Source organism: Gorilla gorilla, chromosome 11 (genome assembly GCF_029281585.2).
Source record: "Gorilla gorilla gorilla isolate KB3781 chromosome 11, NHGRI_mGorGor1-v2.1_pri, whole genome shotgun sequence".
NCBI lineage: Eukaryota > Metazoa > Chordata > Mammalia > Primates > Hominidae > Gorilla > Gorilla gorilla.
The window spans coordinates 31,644,290-31,664,176 of record NC_073235.2 but is presented as its reverse complement, the minus strand read 5'-3'; the positions used below and the strand labels follow the sequence as shown (position 1 = coordinate 31,664,176).

At 42.6% G+C, this 19,887-nt stretch overlaps 1 protein-coding gene, 1 non-coding gene and 1 pseudogene across 2 annotated transcripts in view; all 3 read left to right on the top strand.

Annotated features, from left to right (window-relative positions):
- LOC109025815 (fatty acyl-CoA reductase 2-like) overlaps window positions 1-19,887 on the top strand; it is a 306,120-nt pseudogene that overhangs the window by 199,387 nt on the left and 86,846 nt on the right.
- Window positions 1,550-19,887, top strand: part of LOC101139634 (POTE ankyrin domain family member E) — a 56,483-nt gene continuing 38,145 nt past the window's right edge. The window contains exons 1-7 of the mRNA XM_055380709.2: window positions 1,550-1,824; window positions 3,052-3,210; window positions 10,348-10,961; window positions 13,075-13,189; window positions 13,349-13,522; window positions 16,295-16,401; window positions 17,717-17,854. Of these exons, the coding sequence (XP_055236684.1) occupies window positions 10,441-10,961; window positions 13,075-13,189; window positions 13,349-13,522; window positions 16,295-16,401; window positions 17,717-17,854 (1,055 nt within the window). The 5' untranslated portion in view covers window positions 1,550-1,824; window positions 3,052-3,210; window positions 10,348-10,440. The remainder of the gene's footprint in view (window positions 1,825-3,051; window positions 3,211-10,347; window positions 10,962-13,074; window positions 13,190-13,348; window positions 13,523-16,294; window positions 16,402-17,716; window positions 17,855-19,887) is intronic.
- Window positions 19,087-19,193, top strand: LOC115933815 (U6 spliceosomal RNA). The gene has a single exon (XR_004069669.1). It is a non-coding gene; the product is annotated as a U6 spliceosomal RNA (small nuclear RNA).

Genomic DNA, 19,887 nt, shown 5'->3' with positions numbered 1-19,887 from the left:
TTCCCCACCGTCATTTCGCAAAGCTTTCTCTGCTCTCTCACTCACCACGCTTTTCCCCATCCACTTACCCAAACACTTTCCCCACTGTTTTTTCCCACCGTCTTTTCCCCTTCTCCCTGGCCACCTTCTTTTTCCCCATCCCACTCTCATCACCCTCTTTTGCTCCTTCATCTAAGTAAAAACATTTTCTCCCGTCTTTTCCCAAAGCCTTCTCCCCACTCCTGCTGCTCAACACTGTCTTTTCGCCCTTCATCTACCCAAAAACTGTTTTCCTCATCGTCTTTTCCCCCCGCTCCTCCTTGCCACCCTCTTTCCCTCCTCTACCCAAAAACATTTCACCATAGTCTTTTCGCAAAGCCTTCTCCCCACTCCTGCTCACCTCCCTCTTTTCCCCCTCCATCTACCCCCCAGAATATTCCCCACGGTCTTTTCACAGTCTTACCCCCTTCCCACTCGTCCTCTTCTTTGCCCTATCCTGCTTGCCACTCTCTTTTTTGCCTTCCATCTACCCCAAACTATTTTCCCATTTTTTCCCAACTCTCTTTCCCTGCTCCCTCTCGTCACCCTCTTTCCTCCTCCTCGTTACCCTCTTTCCCCCCTCCATCTACCCAAACCTTTTTACCCACTGTCTTTTCTTTCTCCACCGTCTTTCTTTCCTGCCCACTATCTTTTTGCAAAACCTTGTCTTCCTCCCGCTGGCTACCCTTTTCCCTTCCACCAACTGTTACCGTCTTTTCCCCCTCTATCTACCCAAAACCTTTTCTCCCCACTGTCTTTTCACAAAACCTTCTCTCTCTACTGCTCAGCACTGTTTCTCCCCCCCCACCCTCTCTTTCCTCCTCCCCTTGCCACCCTCTTTTCCTCCTCCATCTACCCATAAACATTTTACCCACCATCTTTCTGCAAAACCTTCCCTCCCTCCCGCTCCCCACCCTGTTTTTCTCCCTCCATCTACCCAAAAACTTTTTTTCCCGCTATCTTTTCCTCACCGCCTTTTTGCAACGCGCTCTCCTGCTCACTATCCTCTCTTCCCTTTGGCACTAACCACCCTGTTTACCTCCTCCATCTATCCCAAAACTATTTTCCTCCTCTTACCGCTCCTGCCGCACTGCCGTCTGGGTCGCAGTTACCACCAATCGCGGCGAGGCGAGCCACGGTGTAGCGGCTCCAGCCTCCATCGTACGGCTGGTGATTACCCCATTCCCGGTCCTCTAAGCCGGGCACTGAGCAGCTCCACAGGAAAATACAGGAACCTGGAAGATCCTGACTTCCCTTCAGCAGCAGGCATATACCGAGGTTATATACAGGAGGATTCCTGACTGCATGTTCTGATTGGATGAGAAAAACCCTCCGGGGTTACTTGGATTGGACTTTATTATCATGTTCTGATTGGATGTGAGCCCGTCTTAAGACAACCAATCACAGCATGAAAATAAAGTCCAATCAGAGTAGGCCTAGAGGTTTTTCTCTCATCCAATCAGAACATGTAGTCCGGGAACCACATGTGCGTAACCTCAGTACATAAAGCATGCGTCAGGTCATTTTAGGCTCTTCAGTGTGGGCGTTTGGTATCCGGTATGGCTGCTACCTGTTTCTGACTGGAGCCTCGGACACTAGCTCACTGCAGTTGGTGGTGTCGACAGAGCGGTAGGAGAGCGGCCGGTAGCGGGAGCTTCTCCTGCCGGGCAGGAAGACGAGTAGAAGGGAGCGGCACCGACGCATGCTGGAGGCTGGAGCCTGAGCCACTGGGGCTCGCCTCGCTGTGGTTGGTGGTGACGTGGGACACTGCAGCTCGGCCAGAGTGGTGGAAATGTCCTGGTGTAGGTGAGTTATCCGGGGATGTACTGCCCGCCTGTGGGGGCAGGGGTTGGGTGTCCTGTTGGGGCTCACTGCCCGAGGCTGCACTGCCTGTGTCAGGGGGCTGGTTGGGGGCACTCTCCGAGGTTGCATTCCTGGCGGTGTGGGGCGGGGTTCGCTGGCTATCGGGGGCTACACTGCTCGCGGTGGCGAGGGTGGTGGGGGGGAGGGAGGCAGGTTGTGTGCACTAACGTGTACTGCCGGTGGCGGGGGACGGGTTAGGGGCGCTATTTTCTGCTGCACTGCCCGGGACAGGGAGTGGTTTGGGTGGTTATTTGGAGCTACAATGCTGGCAGTGGGGGGTGGTTTAGGAGTGTTGTCGGGTGCTGCACTGCCCTTACTCAGGGTGCACTATCAGGAGCTGCGCTACCTGTGGTGGGGTGGGGGCGGCGATTTTGAGGCACTGTCTTGTGCAGCAACACCTGTGGCTGGGTCAGGTTGTGGGCACTATCGGGTGGTGCTACACTGCCTGTGGAGGGGGTTGTTGGGGGGAGTATTGGGGTTACAGTGCCTGCAACTGGCACAGGGTGTGTTGGGTGTGCTGTCCGGGGGCTACACTGCCAGCGGCAGGGGTCAGGTTAGGGTTGCTGTGGGGGCTATACTGCCAGTGGTGTTGGTCGGCTGCAGAGGTGGTGGGGACAGCAACAGCCATGGTCTCCTTGCTCCTTCGGGTGACTCTTCTTTTTTCCAGACTCCAGAGTGTCGAGGGTGATCTCCTCCTGCTCGTGCAATCTTGAGCAGGGCAGGGCCCCCACACCCACTGTGGTTCTCCGGTCTGCACCTCCCACCCACACCCCATGCTCTCTGTTGGAGAGAACACCTGGGACTACCGGGTGGGGATTAGTGGGCATCACGGGGGACTGTGGGAACAGGGCACTGTGGGTGGAGGTGTCAGGAACGGGAACCAGCAGTTGAGTGGGGAGGGCTGGCTGGGTCTGAGTTTCTCCTACTCCTGCTCCCCGAGGAGTGCAGCCCTGGTGGGCCCAGCAATTTCTGGCCAGTTGCACCTGGATGGGGGCGGTTTCAGCGAAGGCACTCACACCCGCCCCAGTTCCTGGCCAGCTTTTGCCAGAAAGAGAGGCTGGACTTCGGAGGGTGGGTGTGAGTGCCTTAGCTGAAACTGGTCCCTGCCACCCAGTGGCCAGCGTGACAAGGTGAGGCTCTAACGTTACCACTCCCTGCATCCCATTCTAGGCTTTTCTGGCTTTGCCCGTCTAGCTGCTCCAAGCCAGGCTAGAGGAGGAGGAGGAGAAGGAATCACCTGTGGTACGCTGGAGCCGGCATATGGCATGACTGTGCAGCTCGCCTCGTGCGATTGATGGCAGCCACCAAGACTGCAGCTCGACAGGAGTGGTAGGAGGGTGCCCGCGGGGGCAAGGTGGTAGGAACCTTGTAGGGTGGGCTGCTGCACTGATGGCGACAGCAATTGTATTGGCATTGGTGCTAGTGGTGATAGTGGCAGCAGGTCTGGGGACCGGGAATGGGGAGTAGGAGCGCTGCAGGGCCCAGCCCGACCCGGGGTGGGGAGGAACCTGCCGGTGCTGTACCATGGGCCTCGGTGGCAGTGGTGGAGGTGCACTTAGGGAAAGGAGTCCTCCCCTTTCTTTTGCAATCTCTGGAGGGTGCCCTCCTTCTGAGCCAGGCATGAGTGGCAGCATCGTCTCATTCTTAACAAAATTTAGGGGGTGACTGTGTGTGTGTGTGTGTGTGTGTGCAGAGTCTCGCTCTTTTGCCCAGGCTGGAGTGCAGTGGCGCGATCTCGGCTCACTGCAAGCTCTGCTTCCTGGGTTCACACCATCCTCCTGCCTCAGCCTCCCTAGTAGCTGGGACTACAGGCGCCTGCCACCACGCCCAGCCAATTTTATTTTTGTATTTTTAGTAGAGACGGGGTTTCACAGTGTTAGCCAGGATGGTCTAGATCTCCTGACCTCATGATCCGCCCACCTTGGCCTCCCAAAGTGGTAGGATTATAGGCGTGAGCCACCGCGCCCGGCCATTTTTTTCCTTTTTTGTTGTGATAGTCTTAGACTTTTTCAAATTTCGTGAATTGTGGGAGGGGATAAAAGGTGTCATAACAGGCCTTCTAATTCCTGCACCTGTTCTTTTTGCTTTTTCTAGTCTGTATATTCTTCTCATCTTCTTGTTCCTTTTACATTTTCTTTTGCTGCTGCTTCTATTTCATGTTTCTATTCTTGTTTCTCCTCCTCTTTTTGTTTTCTTTATGCCAAGCAATGGCCTTAACAAACAACAAGCCAAAATTGTCATTGTGTTGTATTTTTAAAATAACTGGTCGTTTACTATGTTTTAGGGATGAGGAAAAAAATCAGTTGTGTAATTAGTTACTTGAATAGCTATGCTTTCACGATTGTGTTAACCCACTTACGCCTAGTGTTCCATTATTGGAATGGTAAGCGTGAGGGAGTTAATTACATCCTACTGCTCAAGGTCATTGAGAAGGTCTGATTTTTCACTCACGCAAAAATTTAAAAAATTGCAGCCTCTGGCATAAATGGGCTAATGCGTTATAAGTAGTTATTCAGAGAATCAAAAAATGAAGCATCACATAAAAATATTGGTGGCAAACAGCCATTTCATCTCTCTCACATATTTGGAGCTATGCAAGAGTCACGGGGTAAGTTCTAATTTATGAGATTATTAAGTGAACTGTATTGCCTTCATTTTCTTTCTCTGCCACCATTTCGTTTGTTTTATTTATTTATTTATTTTTTTGAGATGGAGTTTTGCTGTTGTTGCCCAGGCTGGAGTGCAATGGGGCGATCTCGGCTCACTGCAACCTCCGCTTCCCGGGTTCAAGAAAGTCTCCTGCCTCAGCCTCCCGAGTAACTGGGATTGCAGGCATGTGCCACCATGCCCAGCTAACTTTGTGTTTTTCATAGAGATGGGTTTTCTCTATGTTGCTCAGGCTGGTCTTGAACTCCCGACTTCAAGTGATCCACCCGTCTCAGCTTCCCAAAGTGCTGGGATTGGAGGTGTGAGCCACCGTGCCTGGCTCTCTGCCACCATTTTCAAGAGTATTGTCATCTGCCTGAGCAAACCTGGTTCATCACCACCTCTTTGCAAGAGAAAAAGGAAGTGGGGAGAATTGTGTGTAATTTCTTTTTTTTTTGAGATGAAGTCTCGCTCTTGTCCCCCAGGCTGTAGTACGATGGCCTGATCTTGGCTCACTGCAACCCCTGCCTCCTGGGTGAAAGCAGTTCTCCTGCCTTGGCCACCTGAATAGCTGGGATTATAGGTGCCTGCCACCATGCCCGGCTAATTTTTGTATTTTTAGTAGAGATGGGGTTTCACCATATTGGCCAGGCTGGCCTAGAACACCTGACCTCAGGTGATCTACCCACCTCGGTCGGCTGTGTGTATTTTAAGGCAAAGGTTCACAACCAAAAACAAGGCTTTATTAACTTTTGTATCTAAGAACCTGCAGTGTTGAGCCCTCTTTTATTCCTAGTATTACTACTTTTGGTGTGAACTTTTTATTTTTATTTTACTGATTCCTCTAGAAGTTTATGCATTTTCTTGACTGCTTTAAAGACCATCATCTATACTGTATCATTTTTCAAGCCCATAGAAATGTGTAAGGCCTATAATTTGAACACTTGTTATTTTTAAGTTTATGGGCATGTAATATACCGTTGATACATGGAAGAATATGTATAAATACCACTAGATAGCTTATATTGAAGAGATAATATCTAAATTTTTGTCCAGAGTTGATGGGGTGCAGTTTCGTAGCTGTGTTTCTTAATACATTGTGTCCATGTTTTAAAGCATATAGAAATTTGAATACTGTTTAACCTCATATAGTCCTTGTTTATAGGTTTAATATTTCTAAAGACTAAAGACGTCACAGCTCCCTTTAAGATTCAGTAATACTAATAAAATTTGAGATATACAGGGTTAGAGTCCAACAAATTCAAAGGAAAATTGTTAAATTATATAGCCGTAGAGCAGGAATGAAACCCAGGTTCTAAGTTCCAAGGGGGCCATGAGCTACCATACAGGTGCATCAGTGGGCATAGAGTTGGCAAAATTATGTAAGAGAGTGAGCTGTGGATCCTAATTATGTGAACATGAATTTTTGAACTGCATGGTGCCTCAGTTTATCCATCATTACAGTGGGGACAGTAGTAAGTTTTTCTTTTTCTGCTCAGTTGTCTGAATTATTACCCCAGTCTCTCTTGTTGCCACTCTTGATGCCCACATGAGAGGATCTAAGGTAATTTCTGACAACCTGGGACTCCTTAAGGAAAAACAGAAGGTTCCACAAACCCCATTTTAGGAAGAAACCTCTGTTTTCCTCATGGAACCCCAAGAACTTTAAGCAGACAGGTCCCTCTCAAAAATCTAAGGCTCTCCTCTGTTTTGCCTTGCGTTGTCTGACCTTTTTGGTTTGGGTGGGCATCAGAAATTAGTAGGGGAGAGAGATCTAAAGAAAATTGTGGATATGAAGATGTATTTATTGTAAGAAATGTTATGAAGGAAAGAAATGTTATATGAGAGAGGATCTTATATGGCAAATTGTTGTCCTAAAGTAGAATGACTAATTACAAAAGAGGGAAATACAGGACAGGTCAGATAAATTTAATCATGTCGTAGATAGTCTGTGGAAGTTGTGTTATGGTTCATAAAGTGGGAAAGAAAAACTGAACAACTGCTAGATCTTTTCTTGTCTAGAAGTGTTGTGTATGTGATGTATATATAATGGCTCGGCTTAAAAGAAAATGAAAGCTCTTAAATATTTTGTAAGAAAAATAGAAGCTGTAATGCCTTTTATTTCATGTGACTTCAGTAATCTTTGGGAAATAAAGATGGTGTTAAAATCAGTGGTAACATAAAAATATCTTCAAAATTTATCCATTTGGTCTAATTTGAGTCAGAGGTTAAGTTTTAGAAGTGCTTTAATGTCATAAATTGATGCTTTGACTTTGGAAAATAGTTTTGTTTACCTGGTTTGGAGCCGTTAGATTTCTAGGTAAGGTCTCTGGACAGGTGGAGTTAGCCATGTCTCCTAGCTATGCTGGAAGGAGTCAGATTTTATCTGCAGTTCTGTCTTGTATCCTAGACTCTGCACCTGGTATGCAATTAAAACTTATGCTGCTGCTAATCTCTGGGTTCCATTTAAAATCCTTCCATCACATGAATACTATGCCCTGTACTAAATTTTTCCACAATTAAATACTTAGAATCATTTTTGCTGACTTGACCCAACCATTAGTGATATATTTTAAAAATGCTTGTAATGTGTCACAATATATTTAGCAAGTGTAGGGGATGACATTTTTACTTTCGTCAGCATTTACATAGCATTTATGTAGCAATGCTATCTCAAGTATTTTTAATCATTTAAACGTTAGATAATATGCTTTTGATTCCTTTTTTCTATGTAAATAAATATAATTATGAGATATTTAGTAAATAGTATCAATTGCATGTGTCACTTACAGAATATACAATGAAGTTAGGATTATTTTTATACACCACATCATATTTACTTGTTGGCTTTACAATAACTTAGAAATAATATTCTGGATTAACTGTGTGACTCATGAGAGAGGGAGTTTGTGCAATTATAGTCTTTACAAATTTTTACTAGATTTTTCAAGACTTATGCTAGAACTTTGAGAACAAGGTAATAAATAAGCATATCTGTTAATATCACCTTTGGTCAACTCTTGGCTAGACCCAATGATAATGTAGGAATTAACATAATTTTTCTACTAAAGGTGTTGGATTTGTTCCGAGGGACCACAGTTCAAAGTCATTGACGAAGAAAGTTTAAGAATTGTTAGATTAAAACCTTTTAGTGTGTTTGAAATTGTTTTGTAGAAAATTATCCTGGTTTGCATTGATAGGTTTTTTTTTAAATAACAACCAGACCAAGAGAAAGGGAGAGTAGTGATAAATGTCCATGTTTTCGAGTTGAAAAGTAACAGTGTATTACAACAGATGGATTTGATGTCAAATTACAAATGCTGAGAACGTTATATGTAACTGACTTGCCAGAGTAATCATACAAGGCAAAGAAAGGAAAGGCATCTAAATAGGAAAGGAAGGGGTGAGATTGTCTGTGTTTTAAACTCCACAAAAAACCCATTACAGCTGATAAACACTATATTCAATAAAGTTGAGAGTTACAAAATTACCATTGGTTTCTATACACCAATGGCAAACTATTATCTGAAAAATAAGGTAATTCCATTTATAATAGCAACAAAACAAATATATAAGTAAATCAAAGAGCAAGGAGTAATTTTAATGAAGGATGTGAATGATTTGTACACTGAAAATTATAGCACATTGATGAAAGAAATTGAAAGTGACAAATAGAAAAAGTCCTATATTTATCAATTGAAAAAATTAATATTGTCAAAATTTCAATGCTACTCAAAGCATTCTACAGATTAAATGCAACCGCTATCAAATTCCAATGTCATTCTTCACAGAAATAGAAAAATTAGTCCTAAAATCTGAATGGAACCACAAAAGATGCTGAAAAACCAAAGCAATCTTTAGCAAAAAGAACAAACCTGGAGGCATCAGACTACCTAATCTTTGACAAAGCAAACAAGAAAATGGGAAAGGACGCCCTCCCTATTCAACATATGGTGCTGGCATAATTGGCAAGCCACATGCAGAAAAATGAAGCCGTTCTTCAAAGGTTAAATACAGAATTACCACATGACTCAGTAAATTCACTCCTATGTATACACCAAAAATAAATTGAAACACATGCCTTACACGTAAAAGTATTTATATAGCAACAAAAAGTAGGAAACAACAGAAATGTCCATGAATTTTGGAGTGGATTAATAAAATGTGGTCTGTCCATAAAATAAAATATTACTTGGCCATGAAAAACAAAAACATATTAATAACATGCTCCAAAAAGGATGAACATTGACAACACGATAAATGAAAATAGTAAGTCACATGTAACTATATTATTATGATTCCACTTACATGAAATGTCCAGAATAGGCAAATCCTTCCAGAATAGGCAAATTCTTAGGAAGTAGACGGATGATTGCCTAGGGCTGGGGGAGGGGTTTAAAGGAAGAATGGGGAAAATAGGGAAAGATTGCTAATGGGTGCAAAGTTTCTTTTAAGGAGCATAAAAATGTTCTAAAATCGTGGTGATTGTTTAGTTAATACACTTAAAAAACTGAATTTTATACTTTAAATGAGTGAATTAAATAATATATAAATTATATCTCAATGAACCTGTGAATAAAGTTAAAAACTATGTGGTATGCATAAACAAAAAGTTCTTCATTTTATTTCCTAGGGTTTTGGGGAAAAGGTGGTGTTTGATTATATGAGTAAGTTCTTTAGAGGTGATTCAGGAGATTTTGGTGCACCCAACACCTGTGCAGTATACACTGTATACACTGCACCGGGGCAGGAGCTGGCTGCAATCCTGTGGCCCCAAATGCCCCCTTGCTGATGGCCTCGTGTTCTGGGTGCGGAGCAAAGAGGAGCAGGTGTCGAAGGCACCTCAGGCAGGCCCTGGGCTCGGTGGGCGTCTTGTGCTCCGCGATTTTGAGGCCATTTGCAGCCAGCTCCGTCAGCCCGAGCTCCCAGCTGCAGCTGCTGCCATGCACAACAGCACCGCCAGGAGTGTCCTGGGGGCTTTTTTCAGAGGAGGCTGTCAGCATCCTCAAGTTCCAGACGCTTAGCCCCAGTCCTCCGTTAAGAGGCTTTTTTTTTTTTTTCACCAGAGGCTTCTCTGGCTTGAAAGCTCAGCTGACTCCCACGAAGTTTGCCGGAACTCAAGGCTGTCAGTGACATTCGTGGCGCTAGGACTTAAGCAGGCGGGTTGCATGCATCGGCCAGCGTCTGTGCCACGTGCACTGACGCCACCTGAGATGCGCACGCCGCACGCGCACGCCGCACGCGCACGCCGCACGCCGCACGCGCACGCGCACGCCGCACGCGCACGCCGCACGCGCACGCCGCACGCGCACGCCGCACGCGCGTCAGCAGCTTGGCTGGCTTGTAACTGCTTGCACGCGCACGCCGCACGCGCACGCAGCACGCGCATAACGGTTTGGCCGGCCTGTAACGTCTTGCACGCGCACGCCGCACGCGCGTAACGGCTTGGCTGGCCTGTAACGGCTTGCACGCGCATGCTGCACGCGCGTGCTGCACGCGCGTTAACGGCTTGGCTGGCCTGTAGCGGCTTGGCTTGGCTTTGCGTTCTTGGCTTGGCTTGGCGTTGGTAGCTTGGATTGACGTTTCCTGCTTGGATTGACGTTCTCGTGTTCCTTTGCTGGGCTTGACCTTTTCTCTGCTGGGTTTGGCATTCCCTTGGGTGGGCTGGGTGTTTTCTTGGGGGCGGGGGTTGGCCCTTTCTGGGGTAGGTGTGGGCTTTCCTCAGGTGGGTGTGGGTTTTCCCTGGGTGGGGTGGGCTGGGCTGGAATCCCCTGCTGGGGTTGGCAGGTTTTGGCTGGGATTGACTTTTTTTTCAAACAGATTGGAAACCCGGAGTTACCTGCTAGTTGGTGAAACTGGTTGGTAGACGCGATCTGTTGGCTACTACCGGCTTCTCCTGGCTGTTAAAAGCAGATGGTGGCTGAGGTTGATTCCATGCCGGCTGCCTCTTCTGTGAAGAAGCCATTTGGTCTCAGGAGCAAGATGGGCAAGTGGTGGTGCCACTGCTTCCCCTGCTGCAGGGAGAGCGGCAAGAGCAACGTGGGCACTTCCGGAGACCACGACGACTCTGCTATGAAGACACTCAGGAGCAAGATGGGCAAGTGGTGCCGCCACTGCTTCCCCTGCTGCAGGGGGAGTGGCAAGAGCAACGTGGGCGCTTCTGGAGACCACGACGACTCTGCTATGAAGACGCTCAGGAACAAGATGGGCAAGTGGTGCTGCCTCTGCTTCCTCTGCTGCAGGGGGAGCGGCAAGAGCAAGGTGGGCGCTTGGGGAGACTACGATGACAGCGCCTTCATGGAGCCCAGGTACCACGTCCGTGGAGAAGATCTGGACAAGCTCCACAGAGCTGCCTGGTGGGGTAAAGTCCCCAGAAAGGATCTGATCGTCATGCTCAGGGACACTGACGTGAACAAGAAGGACAAGCAAAAGAGGTAACCAGGCCTGGGCTGGGAGGAGGTGGGACGTGAGGGGATGATGGGGACATACCCTCCTGGCGGGGGAGGAGGGGGACCTGGCTTTCTCGCCTCCGCAGGCCTCACACCACCCTGGATGTGGAAACCTCAGAGAGGTCAGGGTACAGGGCCCTTTATGAGCAGCAACACAAAAACAATAGCTGATTTCCAATCATAATTTCCCTCATAGAACACTAATAGACTGTTTTAAAGTGATTTAACTTGCAAAATTAATGAAGTCAATGCAGCAGATTATTTTTAATCTACAGATTTTAAAACAATGTTCTATACATTACAGAAAAGTGTATGTTGAGAACTAAGAACGAAGCCCCATAACACATCAACTTCAGGGCTAAATATTCTTCAAATAAAATCCAGTATGGATTTTATATCAATGTACAGTATGTAAATATGTTCTTTACTGAGGAACCTTAGAAGGAAACTGAAATGGGAAGATGGTTCCTGTGCTTGAATAGGAAGATTGAATTTTCTTAAGATGTGAGCTTTTTGGCTGGGTGCGGTGGCTCACGCCTGTAATCCCAGCACTTTGGGAGGCGGGCGGATCAGGAGGACAGGAGATTGAGACCATCCTGGCTAACACGGTGAAACCCTGTCTCTACTAAAAAATATAAAAAAAATTATAAGTCTTGGATAAAGACTGTTTTAGTTGTTTTAAGAACTAAAATGTGGTACATAAACAGCATGGAATACTATGCAGCCATAAAAGAAGGAACGAGAGCATGTCGTTTGCAGGGACATGGATGGTGTTGAAAGCCATTATCCTTAGCAAACTAACAAAGGAAGAGAAAACCAAATACTGCATGTTCTTACTTATAGGTGGGAGCTAAATGGTGAGAACACACAGATACCTAGAGGGAAGGAACACACACTGGGGCCTATCAGAGGGTGGAGGGTGGGAGGCGGGAAGGAAGCAGGAAATAGAACGAACAGGTACTGGGCTTAACACCTGGGTAATGAAATAATCTGTACAACCAACCCCCTTGGTGCACATTTACCTATGTAACCAACCTGCACATCCGGCACATGTACCCCTGAATGTAAAAGTTGAAAAAAGCTCCACAAATAGTTTCATAAATCCATTTTAAAAAAAGAAAATTTATAACAGTCTTAAATCCTAATATGAATGATTGGAAATATCTGATGTACACACATTGTATAAATCTAAGTATTGACAAAAATGAGCCCATGCTATTCATTTGAATTCCAAGTTTTCTTTGACTTAAAGTTTATTGAAAACCAAAGTAAGAATTGGTTTGTTTTAGAAATTTGTTTTTGTTTTCACCTCTGCTCTCTTATTCCATAGTTCTTTTAGGAACTAAAATTTATCTAAATGCTGGTCATCTGACTGGAACCACCCCAGACCTGTTGTAACATATTCTACTTAATGTAAGGCACCAGGGATTGTATGATGCCCCATTATTTTATGCCTCAATAAGAGAATTATTTAAATGCCGCAAATTTTAGTAAATCATGAATTGTAAGTGGTATTTCAGTGGAGACAACATGGAGACAATGATCATCTTAGAATCACTAAAATACAATGTTACCTGTAATATTTAAAACACTCCTGAGAGTGTAGGTATAATTGTATCATCTCACTTAATTCAAATGTTGTCTTTAGTGGTATTAGTAAAAATTAAAATATCTAACAATTATTGAGATGTTATTTGTGTTAGGAACTATTCTATATCTTTTGTGCAGAGTCTCATTTAAGCATTACAGTGGTTTCCCGTAAGAAAGCTACTATTTTCATTCCTATTTTATTGATGAGGAAACTGAGACCCCAAAAGGCTAAGCAACAGCCAGGAAGTGACAGAGCTTCAAGTAGGATTCCAGCCCACGTTGAATGTCATCCAAGGGCTATGCTCTTTGTATTCATATAGGATGCTCTTTCATTAATACAGCCAGTAAAGAGAGATAATAAATAGTGTGCTTTTTTCATGGGAAAGTTAAATGTTTGTTTTGAAGGCAGAGTAATAGCAGGCTATTCAGTGTTTGCAATTACATGAATCATTGCTATGGCTGTAGCTAGTGCACTACAATTTCCTAAAAAGTCTTCTCACTCTCATAGGACTGCTCTACATCTGGCCTCTGCCAATGGGAATTCAGAAGTAGTAAAACTCCTGCTGGACAGACAATGTCAACTTAATGTCCTTGACAACAAAAAGAGGACGGCTCTGATAAAGGTATGCAGTAGCCAACTATATCAGCATGAGGTGGGTTTGATTTCAGTACATAGCATAAAAATGAGTTTTCTCCTTTAAATATAACTAGTTGGTGAAAGCTGTGGAATGTTATTTTGAATTCCTAGGATTTGTAATTTGTTTTTGGTCTAATACTGACAGGCCGTACAATGCCAGGAAGATGAATGTGCGTTAATATTGCTGGAACATGGCACTGATCCAAATATGCCAGATGAGTATGGAAATACCACTCTACACTACGCTATCTACAATGAAGATAAATTAATGGCCAAAACACTGCTCTTATACGGTGCTGATATCGAATCAAAAAACAAGGTATAGATCTACCAATTTTATCTTCAAAATACTGAAATGCATTCATTTTAACATTGACCTGTGTAAGGGCCAGTCTTCCATATTTGGAAGCTCAAGCATAACCTGAATGAGAATATTTTGAAATGACCTAATTATCTAAGACTTAATTTTAAATATTGTTACTTTCAAAGAAGCATTAGAGGGTACAGTTTTTTTTTTAATGTGCTTGTGGTAAATAATTTTTTTGAAAGCACTGAATTTGTAGAAGATAATGCTTATATTTTTCAATTTTTCCCTCCTAGGATTTTTTTCCCCTAATGAATGTAAAATGGCAAAATTTGCCCTGAAATAGGTTTTACATGAAAACTCCAAGAAAACTTAAATATGTTTCAATGAATAGAGATCCTGCTCCTTTGGCAAGTTCCTAAAAAACAGTAATAGATACGAGGTGATGCGCCCGTCAGTGGCAAGGCTTAAGATATTTCTGATTGCTGATGAGCCAGAAGTGGAAAGCGGAAAAGAGAGCAATCAGAAATATCAAGGCCAATTTGGAAATTAGGTAATAGAGGGAAAAGACCATGAAGAGGTTGTGTGTGTGTGTGTGTGTGTGTGTGTGTGTTGTTGATTGATTTGTTTCCTTTGTATGGTGAGACAAGGTTCTCTTCAATTTTAGAGAATGACAGTTTTCAGTTTGGCAGAGGGAGTTAGTGGGTTGTAAACTGAATAGAGATCAATTTTAGGAGGCCTCTGAGGAACCAGATTGGCAGTGAATAGGTGGTAATGTAAGAGGAAACCCTTGAGCAGAGGGACTATCAAGTAATTAACTGACTTAGTATCCTATTCTGGTAGAAATGGCCAATTAGAGTCTCAGCTCTTTCAAATCTAGAGTGTCTGGATGGGAAGGTGGAAGATAAACAAGTAACGAGATCAAGTTGGATTTTGAATTGACTAGACCCTGTTCTTCTCTTATCGGGGAAAATCATGTGGTATTTTCAGCAAATGGGTCTCTCTCGTACTCTTTACTCTTTTTGGCCAAATCTTCAAATGAGAAAGGGAATTGGTCATGTGGGTGAGAAATGAGACTGAAGTAATTGTCTGTTGCACTAGCTTTCAGCTAGAATTGTGCATCCCAGTAACCTGAGGAAAATGTTTAAATAATCAACAAGTCTAGGCTTTTTTCTGAGTATTTTGATACAGTAAGTATAATAAAGCCTGGATATGTATATTTGAAAATGTTTCCTTGAAGCCAGGCATGGTGGTGCATGGCTGTAGTCCCAGCTGCTAGGGAGGCTGAGGTGGGAGGATTGCTTGAGCTCAGGAGTTCGAGTCTAGCCTGGTCAACATAATGAGACCCTGTCTCTAACAACAACAACAACAACAACAATTTTCTCAAAATCTGGAAACACTCCTGCTTAAGAACCACTCAATACATAAAAGTAATATGTAAATTGTTATGTCTCAGAAACTTAAGGTATCTCTAGAAGAGTTGGAGTTGGATATGTGCTGATTTCTTTAAATCTTTCCAATAACATTAATCTGACTTTTTTTTTTTTTTGAGATGGGGTCTCACTCTGTTTCCCAGGCTGGAATGCAGTGGTGTGATCACAGCTCACTGCAGCCTCGACCTCTCCAAGCTCAGATGGTCCTCCAACCTCAGTTTATTTTTTTTTTTCAGTAGAGATGAGGTTTTTGCCATGTTTCTCAGGCTGGTCTTGAACTCCTGGGCTCAAGCGATTCACCCACCTCAGCCTCCCCAAATGCTAGGATTACAGGTGTGAGCCACCATTCCTGGCCTAGTCTGACTTTTATCTTTGTGGTCGAGACATTAAAATGAATATTATTGGTAGTATGTATCAGCTTACAGAATAATACCTTTTCCTTTCTACCATCAGTTATTCACTGCCATTCAGAAGGTCTTTAGAAATTTGCTGTGAGTAGTCTTTCAATAAGTAGAGGATGGCCCTCTCAGGATTTTGTGTCTCTTTGTTCAGTCATTCAAGTACTTAGGTCAGTAAGTCATTAAGAGCAGAGTTTTCTCAATTAGAATTGTAGCAAATTCTAAACCATTTTTTGTCAATTGACGCTGTATTATGGACTATTCAGTGTGTCTCTTAAGTATGTAGAGCTTTGGCATAATCAGCATGGCAGTTTTAAACACTAAAAACCATGGAGTTATTAAGAATACAGATAGGAATTCTGTTAATTTAGTTTCAGTAGTCCTATGAACTGACGATTTAGTTAACAATCTGGGAAAATTAAATACAAATAGATTTTAAATAAATAAATGTTGGAAAATTTTTTCAAATGGGCAGTATGAGTTTTAATAGCAATTTTTGTTGCATGTTGGAGGTTGAACTTTTGGTAAGACATGAAACTAAAGAAATATTTTACATGCAGATTCTTGCTTTATACACAATTTGTCTTAGGGTTGAGGATATAGAGACAAAAGATACAGCCCCTGCCTTCAAGAAGCTTTTTGTTTAGATGGGAAAAATATTACCATCCAATAACACCATGCCAAATGCTGAGTTAGAAGCAAAGAGCCTTGGAAGCAGTTAATGTTTAAAGTGAGTTTTTGAGATGATTAGAGTTACTGTGGTGAGGCAGAGAAGGGGTGTTTCCAAGGGAAGGAGCAGCATGTGGGAAAGCACAGAAGAGTGAGAAGGAAGCGACTACATTTTATTTACTTTCTATGCGTGTAAGTCCATAAGGTCTTACATAAAGTTTCCACTTTGGTTGAGGAATATGTACTTTTTTGAATTACATAGGTTTTTGCTTTATATTGTTTTACAGCATGGCCTCACACCACTGCTACTTGGTGTACATGAGCAAAAACAGCAAGTGCTGAAATTTTTAATCAAGAAAAAAGCAAATTTAAATGCACTGGATAGATATGGAAGGTATAGTTCTTTCTTTTAATCTGTGTGTTCTAGATGGATAGCAGTCACTCAAGTCATAAATATTAAATTAATAAGATTAATGTATACTTACTGGGATGTAGTGATCAGTATCAACACAAATCAGTTAGGTAGAAAAACAATTACTTGGGCTGGGCAACATAAAGAACAGTTTTAGTAGGATTCATCTTCTCTTATATTGACTGATGTTATTTGTTATGTGACGTTTTTGGTTACATGATCTTATGTTAGCTTAAAGGATTTCATATTAATTTTATGAAGTTTGAACTTTAACTTTTAGTTTACTTTATGACTCAGTATTGAACTTCTTAACCCTTTCTAATAGTTTTTAACCTGTGTCTTACGTGCTTTTCCATTAAATATGCTGTATTAAACATAAATAGGGGTTGAAAATCCTTTTGTCTTTTTAATGACTTTGCTTTAAGTTGCTTTCTTTGAAGAATATTAATGTTAGCTTATCCCTACATGACAATTAATTGCTGTTCCCACATACTGTGGGTTCAACAGCTTTTTTCCTTTTGTTTTTCTAGTGTATTTTGATGTTTTTATTTTTAATTGGTATGGAGAGAGGGAGTGAAGATAGTTTTAAGTGGATACAGTTTTCCTTTAATGAAGACAAGCCATAGGTGGGTGATAAAGAGAAAAGAGCTAGGCTTTGGATTCACACAAGACTGGGTTTAATTAGTAACTTTCTTACTTGCTAGGTGTGTGACCTTGGGGACGTTATTTACCACCAAATATGTTGTCATATATGAAAAGTAGGAGAATATATCCTTCAAAGTTGGCTGTGCATAAGTAAGAAAGATACATGTGGCATTTAATTCAGTGCCTAGCACATGGTTATTGGCACCATTAACTGAAACTCCTATGACTACTATTCTTACGATTATTAATATTACTGCTTTCAGCATGCAGAGAGCTCTTATTTCTCTTACCCCCTAGCTGATTTTCTATTACAGCGTATCAGTCTAGGGAAGCTGTGACGAACTCTTCACTTAAATCTTTGTCCACTTCAGATAAGTGGCCCTAACATTGTTTCTTGCCCATCAAAGGACTTTAAATTAGTAGCTTCTGCTATGCAATACCCCACTGAGATAAGAGGTTTTTTTTTGTCCCTTCCTTTTAACTTTTGTGGTATTTTAGAAAGATGAACACTTGAGCACTCAAGATGCTTATGTCTTTTAGTGCATGTAAATGTTTGATTCTGCACGGACAGGCAAGGTGTGTTAAATTGGTAAAGTATATCAAATTAGCTTTAAAAATAACTTTATTACAGTTCCTATCTCTGTCATTTTAGGACTGCTCTCATACTTGCTGTATGTTGTGGATCAGCAAGTATAGTCAGCCTTCTACTTGAGCAAAATATTGATGTATCTTCTCAAGATCTATCTGGACAGACGGCCAGAGAGTATGCTGTTTCTAGTCATCATACTGTGTAAGTGTTTACACTAAAAGGCTAGTTAATGCTAAATTGAGGTTTAAAATAATTATAACAGTTGCATGTTACATATCAGGTGAGATGTCATAGTTTGGTTCAGGTAGTTTTAGAGTGGCAGCGAGTTAGTCCCCTGCATCAGCTAGAAATCAGACAAAAAGCAAGACAAGTTAGAAGTACCAATGGGTGAAGGATTCTTTATCTCAGGACTTTTAAGACCTTTATCCTTAGAGATCCCAGCATTGTTCATTTGATCCAAGTGTAACACCTATGCAGGGATAAAAAATAGTGTCACATCTTTGTGATTAGTTTTTTGGGTCTTGAAATATCCAGTTTAGTGCAAAGTCTTGTACTGTCTTCTGGGCACTATGTCCTACATACTCCTTGAATTTTTCAGGAACCGAAGGAGTTCACTAAATCCAAGGAAGACAGTCCCTTTTATCAAGTCAGAAGGAGGAGGAAAAAAAAAGGACATTGCAATCATTCTGTTGTTTCCATTGATTTTGTTGCTGCATTGTTGCCACTCAAACTGGTCCTGCTGCCTTAAGATGAATCGGTAGATTCAGATCCCTGAAGTCTTCATGGCAATTCATACAGTGACTTTGAAGTTACGTTTTTTAGTTCCCATACCTATGCTTATATGCTCAGCCATTGTTCCCAGAGCATCAGCCCCCTGCTCTGGCCGCTGGGCATCTTGACTTTATCCGCACACAAAGTGAACAAATTGACCCTTCCCCCCGTATTCAGAACCTAATGTGGAACCCACATCTTAGCCAAGAATTAGCTGAGACCTTCATGGCAAGAGATCCTTTGAGGCTGTTGTTGGTCTTTTCTCTAGCAGTTATTAGGTGGGCTTGTTCTCAAGGGTCAGAGGGGTTCAAATAATGTGGCAGAAAGAGATCAGTGTTTGTTTCTTCTTTGCTACCAGATCTGTACTGTGAGGCACCTTTATATCCTGTATAGAACCTTGGGCAGTAGAAAGTCCCATATGAACCTTCCCCTGAGCAGTGGCTCCCAGCTGTGGTTGGCCCCTTGAGTGATCTGATTTACATGATAATGAAAATTGTCCGAGCTACTTCCATCTCTAGCTCAAGATTTTAAAATATTTTCAAATTCTAGCTCACAGGAAGCCATTGAAGAGAAATCTCAGAATCTGAAGTAGGTTGGTTGGACCTAACAGAGCCAAGCCTTGTCCATGACTCATCACTAGTCATGTGTAAAAGTAGGGCTTTGTGCTTGCTTCGGCGGCACATATCCTAAAATTGGAATAATACGGAGAAAGTTAGCATGGCTTCTGCATAAGGAGGCAGCACAAATCTTTGAAGCATTCCATATTTTGTGCAGTCACTGGAAGGTCATTTGACTATTTGCTGACTAGCTCTAAGGAAACAGTGTGAATCAAAGCAAAATGGGTGCCACCCAAATATTGAAATTGTGATTTGCGCTGCAAAAATAGTCATGTAAGATGGTCTATGAGATGACTTAGACCTGAATAACATGTTCGGTGCAAAATATATTGTTAGTATGTATGTCGAAAATTACAGAATGTCAGCTTGCTACTTCTCCGTGGAAACTAAAAAAAATAAAAATAGACTTTTGGTCTCCCATGTCAGCTGGAATTGAACATCAATATAAAGCATTATCCTAACAGACATCTGCTGGCTGAGAGTTTCAGTCTGTAGAGAAGGATCGTTGGTCCAAGTCAGGTCTTAACATCCATTGGTTTTTCTGCCCTTGGTGTGATTGATCAACTCCGTAATAGTGGACAATCACATTATCTACTTTAATGAGATATTTATGAATAAATTTAGTTATAAACTATGACATAGTTGAGATGCCCTGAATTATAAGCCATAAAGAGTAGGACAACTAAGAAGCAAAATTAGGACTTAATAACATTTTCTGAAAACTACAACATTTGCATATTAGAACCTATGAACAAAATACGCATTGGGTTTTATTTGGGATTCCAAGATAATTTTAGTCATAAAGTTTAGGAACAGGTTATTCCATTGCTTTACTATTTCTCTCAG